At 41.8% G+C, this 10,054-nt stretch overlaps 1 protein-coding gene across 1 annotated transcript; it reads left to right on the top strand.

The window, feature by feature from the left end:
- The first annotated feature begins 4,699 nt into the window (after window positions 1-4,699).
- LOC113278737 lies at window positions 4,700-5,356 on the top strand. Its single transcript, XM_026527495.1, has one exon. It carries the CDS (start codon window positions 4,700-4,702, stop codon window positions 5,354-5,356), a length of 657 nt encoding a protein of 218 aa, XP_026383280.1.
- Window positions 5,357-10,054: the final 4,698 nt, after the last annotated feature.

Raw genomic sequence — 10,054 nt, 5'->3', positions numbered from 1 at the left:
AAGTTTTTGGTCAGGAGAAATACAATACTCAGAAAGGAAACTTTGCTAGCTTTCCCAAAAGATTTCACCTTCTGATACAAGTCAAGTAATACTCTTCCAGAATTGTTCTGGTCTCAACACTCTCTTTCCTTCCCTCCTTAAACCAGCCCTTATCCTCCTCTTTGTGACCGAAGCAAATCTGGAACGACCATTTCTTGGTTTAGGCTGGAGTTGTACAGATTGATCTCTCGAATCTAAAGTACTCACGTGCAGTACTTTTTTTAGGGTTTAGATCTGTTTCTCACTCACCTACCAGAATTACCAAAATCGGCAGAAACAATTTTCACCCATAAACAATTGGCGACCACAGTGGGAGATTGATCTTTCGAATACAATATCAGTTTCAATCCTCGATCTCATACTTCGATCCAGAAATCAGGACGGCAGAAGCAAGCGGCTTGCTTAGGGATCTACAACGTGACTACCAGACAACCTAGTTACCAGTCGCAAACCGCAAGAGACGGCTGGGGACTTCACAGAAACCGAAAGAAAACGATCCAGTCATCAAGTGACTCAAAACGACTGGGGACTTTCCACAATCACGGCGGTGCTTCCCAAAAAACTCGATCTTAGACACGGAGGATCCATTTTTCATCAGGAGATCCCGGAAATCGAGGTTTGCACCAACACACGAAACACTGGAGTACATACCTGAAATATGCTGGCCCACTTTACTGCTACCGCGCCAAGCCAAGACAACACCCACGCTGGAACCATCGCCCACGCCAAGCCAGCGCCTTGCCAAGCCAACGTCCATGCCAAGCCAGCGATCGTTCCAACAAGATCCAGCGCTAACAACTGGCATCTTCCCAGGGCCAGCAACTTGCATATTTTCCAGCGCGCCGGAAGCTTGCGTCCTTCCAGAACCGTCTACTTGCGTCTTCCAGCGCTAGCATCTTGCGTCCTTCCGATACCGATAGCTTACATCTTTTCCGCGCGCCGACAGCTTGCGTCCTTCCAGCACTGGCAACTTGCGTCTTCCAGCACTGGCAACTTGCGTCTTCCGATACCGGCAGCTTAAATCTTTCCAGCGCCGACAACTTGCATCTTTACAAAAGCTTGCATCTTGCATCTTTACAGCAGCTTGCATCTTATAGCAACTTATATCTTTACAGCAGCTTGCATCTTTACAGCAACTTGCATCTTTACAACATCTTGTATCCTCCCTGCGCTGGAAGATTGCATCCATCTAGCGTTGCATTTGAACGCCTCGTAGGGAATCATCAATCCGATTTCATCACACGTAAAGATCAGGAACGACTTCTCCAAAATCGAAGCAAGGAAAATCAGCAAACCCCCTGGGTTCACAAAGATTCTCTTCCTTTCAAGAGACGCATGATTTCTAGGGACTTCGCCCCACAAAACCGTGCGGTCCATGATGAAACATTTATGTGAGATTCTATGTTTCCCCAAGGCACAACTTCAAGACATATTCGCAACCCTCAACCGCACCGCACCAGGGAAGCAGCCGTTTCTAACCAGAGAAGTCGTTCCCAAACCCCAACCTCTCCTGGAAATCACGGTTGATAGATGGAACTGGGAATCCACCATTATTCACCTGAAGATTGTCCAGTTTGACAGCCCACTGATTAATGCAGCCGCTCCGCTTCAGCGTTCGCCAGACAGCTGCTTCGCTTCAACGCTCGCTCGAGCAGACGCTCCGCTTCAGAATTCTCTCCATAAGATGCTCTAGTATCCGAATTCAAAGCTTTAGCGTTTGGCTTCTTAAGTTTCGATATCCTCTCCAAGAGCCGAAGCTGCTTCAACACCGCTTCTTCCTGCAAAGGGTTGTACCACCACGCTCCCCATGTCAAGGATCATGGTCACAGCCAGCCAATCTTCGTAGTCATGGCCACCTTTTAATCCATCTCGCCAAAACTCGTGAGCATGGACAGTTTGGTCGCTTACTCATCCATCCAATCCTTTTACTTCCACGGAAGCCCATACAATTCCAGCCAACCTACTTTGTTACCACGATAATGCAGTCTCTTCTGATTACATCTCCTACCAAGAACTGTTGTCGCTCATTTTTTGGTACCAGCCAGAGCTTCCCCACAGCAGCAATTAATACAAAGATGGAAACATGTAAACCATACTTGAGAACTGAGGATATGCACGGAATCCCTTCACTGTCAACGCTCAGAAGACACAGTCAACCAAAAGCCGTACCCACAACAAGGTCATCTACTCTTCAAGGGTGCAGCGTAAGAATATCATCACCTCTCTGTCTAGAAGACGCCTTCAACACTTTACGAGGCCGCGGAGGATCCCAAGTGTTTGTATCCTATTTAAATAGTGTACGTGTGTGTCACATGAGGCTTATAATGGAAGCCTAGATCCGGTTTTTTGTGGAAACCAACCGGTTTATCAGAAAAACCGGTGGGTTTGTTTTGGAAACCCACAAGGCTTATTGTAGAATCCTGTATTTGGGTTATTATGGAAACCAGATGGTTTATTATGGAAACCAACCTGGCTTAATATGGAAGCCCAAATCGGCTTATGATAGAAACCCACTTGGCTTATTATTGAAGCCCAAAGGTCCATGAGTAGAAAGATCTTAATAAAAGAGGTTAAGATTTTGATGGAATAATTATTATAGAATATTATTTAAGATAAATCCTGATAGAAATAGGATAATTATCTTAAGTAGAAATAATTATTATTCAAGATAATAATTATTTAGGATAAGTGAGGATTATGATAAATATTAGATTTTATCATGAATCTGATTGTTATTTGGGATTTATACAGATGAGGGAAGTTATTTGGATAACTATCAAAACCCTAAAGCTACATCTATTTTCTGCCTATATATAGAGAGGCTAAATCTCAACTCAAAAGGTAGAGAATTCTATTATTTTCACCATAATACACTTGCATAGAACATCCTTTGATTTTAGCATCGGAGTATTTTTGCAGGTATCCCCACCTCTTTTAAACAACTCTTTGGAGATTCATCATCAACGATAGCGATTGGATCAACTCACAAGCATCTCGAAGATTGTTGAAGTGATCAATTTTTGCACCAACATCTTTTGGCTCCGACTAAGGGGAACGTCAAGAAAAGGTCGTGTTCTCCAAGTAATAGAAGTTGTTCCTTGTGAAAGAAAAGTTGCAAAAAGATCAAGACTTCTCAGAAAGTTGCAGAAAGGTCGAAATTTTTCAGAAAGTTGCAGAAAGATCGAAACTTTTCAGAAAGTTGCAGAAAGATCGAAACTTTTTAGAAAGTTGCAGAAAGGCCGAAACTTTTCAGAAAGTTGCACAAAGATCAAAACTTTTCAGAAAGTTGCAGAAAGATCAAAACTTTTAAAAAAACTGCAGAAAGATCAAAACTTTTCAGAAAGTTGCAGAAAGATCAAAAATTTTCAGAAAGTTGCACAAAGATCAAAATTTTTTATAAAATTGCAGAAAGATAAAAACTTTTCAGAAAATCGCAGAAAGATCACAACTTTTCTGAAAGTTGCAGAAAATACACAACCCTTCAGAAAGTTGCAGAAAAGCTTCACTACGTTTCCAAAAGAAGAGTTGCAGTTCGGAAAGTCTTTGAAAATCCGGCCAAAGTTGTTAACAGAAAAGGTCAAAATGAAAGTGAAACAAATGAATACATCGGGAGTAAATCAGTCGGAGATGGACGTAGATGTGCAAACCATAAACGGGTCGAATCACCAGACAAACCCTCGAACTTTTAGAAGTGTTGTAGTTCAAGGAAACTATGATGAAAGGGACGGGAGAGAGACTTCGATGTCGTCATCGGCATCTGCTTCTCGATCTCGATCTGAGAGATATTTTCCAAGGTTTAGAGGAAGCAATGTTCGTAGATCACCACCTCCTTGCGCGAGTGGAAGCTTCCATCTTCAAGATGGTGTACAAAGCCAACACCCAAGCATTCGTGAACAACGACAGAATGATATTGCTAATGAAGGAGTACGTTATCGAGTTAACGATCTGCCGGTTGGGCCTGCTAACGTCCGGTCTGCTTCACATGCTAACGTTCCGCCATCGGTACAAGACAATGTTCCACCTGCGACACAAATTAATAACCCACGGGTTACACATATTAACATCCAGCAGGTGACACCTATTGACTTAACAGTACGGAGCGATTGCAAGAAATCGAAAGAGAGAACAAACGACTTAGGGTCGTGCTGGAGAAAAGCAGGGAAGAAGAAGAAGCATCCATCCCTAGTTCGGAAAATGGAAGAGCGTACCATCACCAAGAGAAAGCCATCCTATACAGGTAGAATGAAACTCGTGATGATCGTCGACATAGCCGAAGTAATGAGAGGAGAAATGTGAATGTCAGGGATGATTATCGGAGTCGAGATCACCATAATGACAGCTATTATGATCGTTATACCTCCAATAATGATCATCATTATGAAACCGAGATGGGCAGACAAGAGGGTACTAGCCATGAGAAGTATAGATAGAGAGTCGAACGCAGCAATGGTCGTCACTCAAAATGGTCTAGGCATGAAAAGGAGCGTTCAAAGAGGATGACAGATCATGTTAGGAATGAACGAATTCGCAGAGAAACTCAAGATGATTTAGAGGAGGATGAAGAGTTCAGCAAGGAAAAGCTTAGTGCCATGATTGATGAGTTACTTGCACAGAAACAGTCAAGATACGAAGAGCAGCAAATTCTATCCATGAAAAATCGATGGATTCTCCATTTTTTGCAAAGATTAAACGATTCCGTCCACCTTCGAATTTTAATCAACCTCAGTTCAAAGGTTTGTTTGATGGAAAAAATGGAGATACGGTGGAGCATGTCCAACGATTTCAAGCCTTGATGAGCTTGTGGGGGTACAGTGATGAGCTACTTTGCAGAACATTCCCAACGACTTTGACGGGTAAGGCTCTAACCTGTTTCTCTCATTTAAAGTCTAATTCGATCAAGAATTTTGGAATGTTGTTGGATGCATTCTTCGAGCAATACAAGATTAACCTCGGAAGCAAAAAAGGAAGCAGTCACTTATTCCTCTTGCATCAAGAGCCTGCTGAAAGTCTAAGTGATTGCAATAGGAGGTTCCGTCAAGAAGTTGGTGAAGTCGGAAAAGTTGATGAGAATTTCGTAATAGAAGCATACAAAAATGCATTGGATTACGATGAGTTTGGAATTTACAACTCATTAACAATTCAGCCAGTTGGAAGCCTCAGAGAATTGTATGACAGGGCTGATAGGTATGCAAAGGCAGAGAGAGAAAAGAAGGCAAAGTTGTCACGGACAGCAAAAAGGCCCGCAACCGAGGGACACGCCACACCAAGACAACATTTTGAGGGTGATTCCAAAAGGAAAAATCACGATGAACCCTGAAATAATATGGCAACGGAAAAGATACCATAAGCCGAGATCCACATATCAAGTGAGTATCGGATATAATAGATCTAGTTCTTGCTTCACAGGGGGGTGACTTTTCTATTCGGGAATATCTCTACAGATATTGGGGGTGGCTAAAGTAACCCCGAGCATGCAATCAAAAACAACATGGTTAAGGAAGTCAAACAATATGACTTATCGTTTTCAATATCATTGGAAGTATTGGGGGTGACTAAGATGGAAGGAGCGTACACCCAGGGAGGTAAGTCCTCACTAGTTGTTACATTATAAATCGAATTTATAATCATAAATGAGAACACTTTTTTGCATGTATTTATTAAAGAAATACGTGCAATGTCTCTCTATAAAAGAGGAAGACAAAGACGAAGTATTTTGGTTATTAAAGGAATGCGTGCAATGTTTTTCTAAAAAAGAGGAGAACAAAGGCGAAGTATTTTGGTTATCAAAGGAACAATTGCAATGTCTTTTTAATAAAGAGAAAGCCAGAGAAGTATTTGATTATAAAGGAAACAGTTGCGATGTCTTTCTAATAAAGAGAAAGGAGAAAACAAGGTGTTTCAACATAATTAAGCTGAAGCTAAAATTGAGCGAAAGGAGCAAAGGAAAAGTATTAGAGAAACTCATATGGCTTATTATAGAAGCCGAGCTGGCTTACTGAGGAAGCCCAACCGAGCTTATTAAGGAATCTCGGTGGTTTATTAAGGAAACCAACTCTGGATTATTGAGGAAGCCCGGTGGTTTATTAAAGAAGCCACATATGTCTTATTGAGGAAGCCCAACCGATCTTATTAAGGAATCTAGGTGGTTTATTAAGGAAACCAACTCTGGCTTATTGAGGAATCCCAACCGGATTTATTAAGGAAGCCCGGTGGTTTATTAAGGAAACCAACATATGGCTTATTGAGGAAGCCCAACCGATCTTATTAAGGAAGCTCGGTGGTTTATTAAGGAAACCAACTCTGGATTATTGAGGAAGCCCAACCGGACTTATTAAGGAAGCTCGGTGGTTTATTAAAGAAACCACATATGGCTTATTGAGGAGGCCCAACCGGACTTATTAAAGAAGCTCAGTGGTTTATTAAGGAAACCAACTCTGGCTTATTGAGGAAGCCCAACCGGACTTATTAAGGAAGCCCGATGGTTTATTAAAGAAACCACATATGGATTATTGAGGAAGCCCAACCGGACTTATTAAAGAATCCTGGTGGTTTATTAAAGAAACCAAGTCTGTCTTGTTGAGAAAGCCCAACCAGACTTATTAAGGAAGCCCGGTGGTTTATTAAAGAAACCAACATATGGCTTATTATGGAAGCCCAATTTGGTTTATTATAGAAACCAGTGGGTTTATTGTGGAAACCCACATGACTTATTATAGAAGCCCAGTTCGGTTTATTTTAGAAACCGATGGCTTATTATGTATGACAAAAAGCTAATGACAGTCAACCTGTACACCAGAGATTGTCGTACATTAAATATTCGCAGACACACGCGCATTGGGTCAGGAAATTCTAGGCCATTATGGGAACAAATGGGCAACCAATGTGCCTAGAAAGTTACTTGAGCAAACTGCATTCGAAGTGAGGTATGTTCTCGAAGTCGAAATTGATTTACTTATTTAGTCCTGATAATTTTTCTATTAAAGAGATAAATTGGAGCGTTATCCTATCAAAGAGAAAAACCAAGGAAATGATTTTTCATGCAAAGTCAAATAGTTCTAACAATATCTTACAAAGAACAACGGTGCAAATGGCAATAAATATGCCAGTGCAAGACCGGAACGACTAGGGAAGCATGAATGTGCATGGGATTCAAGATCCTAAAGAAATATTGGAAGATTTATAAGACCAACACGTAGATCATTTGTTAGATGATGGAAGAGAAAGAGGACATAACATGCCGATCTGTTTGGTGTTTGGGTAATTATCATATGGAGTTTTAAGTACATTATTGGTACTTTGAACGTGTTTGGTGATTAAAAAACAATGACTTATGAGATGATTAAGTACATTTTTGGTGCTTTGAATTATTAAGGACTTTGGGGCATATCCACACAACAAGCTGGCCAAGGCCACGAAAGGTTACCGGATAAGTAGCATATGGCGAATTTGAACGAGCCGCGAAGGTTAGTTCTTCTTTGGATTTCTTAATCCATCAACATGTTGAGAATTAAGAGGGGGCGATGTACGTACCCTATTTAAATAGTGTACATGCGTGTCACACGAGGATTATAATGGAAGCCTAAATCCGTTTTATTGTGGAAACCGGTTGGTTTATCAGGAAAACCGGTGGGTTTTTTTTGGAAACCCACAAGGCTTATTGTGGAAGCCTGGATTTGGGTTATTATGGAAACCGGAGGGTTTATTATGGAAACCAACCTGGCTTAATATGGAAGACCAAATCGGCTTATGATAGAAACCCACTTGGCTTATTATTGAAGCCCAAAGGTCCATGGGTAAAAAGATCTTAATAAAAGAGGTTAAGATTTTGATGGAATAATTATTATAGAATATTATTTAAGATAAATCCTGATTGAAAGAGGATAATTATCTTAAGTAGAAATAATTATTATTCAAGATAATAATTATTTAGGATAAGTGAGGATTATGATAAATATTAGATTTTATCATGAATCTGGTTGTTATTTGGGATTTATACAGATGAGGGAAGTTATTAGGATAACTATCAAAACCCTAAAGCTACATCTATTTTCTGTCTATATATATAGAGGCTAAATCTCAACTCAAAAGGTAGAGAATTCTATTCTTTTCACCATAATACACTTGCATAGAACATCCTTTGATTTTAGCATCGGAGTGTTTTTGCAGGTACCCCCACCTCTTTTCAACAACTCTTTGGAGATTCATCATCAACGATAGCGATTGGATCAACTCACAAGCATCTCGAAGATTGTTGGAGTGATCAATTTTTGCACCAACACCAAGCCTGCACTATCCATAATATTTCATCATGTAATTTCTGAGCATCCCAGTGTCACATCCAGAAGAGTACGATAGGCTTATATCGAATCCCGTGGACGGGGATTCAAGGCGATGTAGTGAAAGTAGGTTACGCATGGGGACTACCAGCATGAGATGCTTTCACTCCTCTCAACCAGGTTATTACTGATTTCAACATCATCACTGTCGAGGTTTTACGAGCCGCGGGAATTTCTCAACATGAAGCCATACATGTGCACCGAAGACTCCAAAAGCACGCCAGAAGGTTACATTAGCATATTCATCCATGCCATCATATCAAACCGAAGTATAACTGGGGACTTCTCACCACATCCCATTCCGTACGATAATCCAAGATTCAGAAGATGGTTCGAAGGATGTAGCTTGGAACAAAGTCCCGGGAGACTTGATAGTAGCACATTGGCAATGGAACGTCTCCCTATTTCATCCAGGGGCGCCATAAGTTTTCGACCATGCAAGCATTCACAACACATCATCATCACGATCAAAAGGTCCACTGAACAACCTAAGGTCGAGGATGGACCGACGACGCAACCACAATCTCCAAGATTATCCCTGACGTGATCGTTTCCGAGCATATATTTCATCCATCCGTCCCAAGAATACAACAGAGTTTTGGTAAACTTTTGGAATCCACTGGAGAGACACTGCAGACGAAAACACGGATCCAGACGAACAACAGAAAAACATAAGGGGGTCGATACCTCTTTTCATGTGGATAAAGTTTTTAGAGCTTGAACAGAATGAATATTCCTTCTTGCTCCATGAACGAGAATATGTGATGGCGCGCGACTAGACCACCCCGGGCCCGCAACATCCCTCATGAATTCTTCCTGATTTTCACTGTCGGGCCGTTTTCACCTCCTAAGCGAGATCGAAACCTAAATATTCCCTTGTGGGGAGATATAGAATTCTCTTTCGCGTCCGATAAAGGGCGCACCGTCAAAATCTGAGTCCTTATGCAGATTCTACAGAGAATCTAGTAAAGGGGGATAATTAGGGTTTCGGCGTGTCAAACCCTAAACCGCAAGCGCTTCCCTTACCAGCGTCATGCCTTTCCAAGCGCTTTATAGAGCGGCCCACACCCGTTCCATGCCCGTCAGTGCTAATGGGTCCCCTTCATGCCAAGTCCATGCTAGCAGCTCCGCCTCGCGTTCCAAAGCCTAGCCCTGAAGACACCCAATCATACCGGTATTTGCTCAGAGATACCAGATGAAAGGATTGCGGATGCTACCTACCTCTCGAAAAATATTTTTGAATAAGGAAAGAATTCCCTGTTAAAGCCGCGCATGAAGAAAGGCGATTGGGCCCACAAGAGCAAGCCTTGCCACTCTCAAGACATACGCACTTTCCTTTCCAGTGCCAGTCTTGCCAACGCTCCACGTAAGCTTTTGAAACACTCTGCGCCTTTCATGCTAATCCCATCCAATGCCAACGCTCCGTGCCAGCCAGGACAATCCGTGCTTTCCATGCCAACGCCTTACCAGTGAACCATGTCAGAGCCTTGCCGGCAACCTGCATTTCTCCTTGCCGCGTTTCCTTTGCAGACGCCATGACAAATCCCTTTCATGCCAAGTCTATGCTAGCAGCTCCGCCTCGCGTTCCAAATCCTGACCATAAAGACATGTAAACGACTGGGATTTATACAAAGCTACCAGATGCAAGGATTGCGAATTCTACTTACATATCGAAAAAA

This window comes from Papaver somniferum, chromosome 5, assembly GCF_003573695.1.
Source record: "Papaver somniferum cultivar HN1 chromosome 5, ASM357369v1, whole genome shotgun sequence".
Classification (NCBI taxonomy): domain Eukaryota; kingdom Viridiplantae; phylum Streptophyta; class Magnoliopsida; order Ranunculales; family Papaveraceae; genus Papaver; species Papaver somniferum.
Note: the sequence above shows the minus strand (reverse complement) of the source record. Positions and strands in the feature narration are given on the sequence as shown.

Excerpts from the sequence above, each read along its gene's own strand:
- LOC113278737 (XM_026527495.1), top strand. The coding sequence starts at position 4,700 with ATGGATTCTCCATTTTTTGCAAAGATTAAACGATTCCGTCCACCTTCG.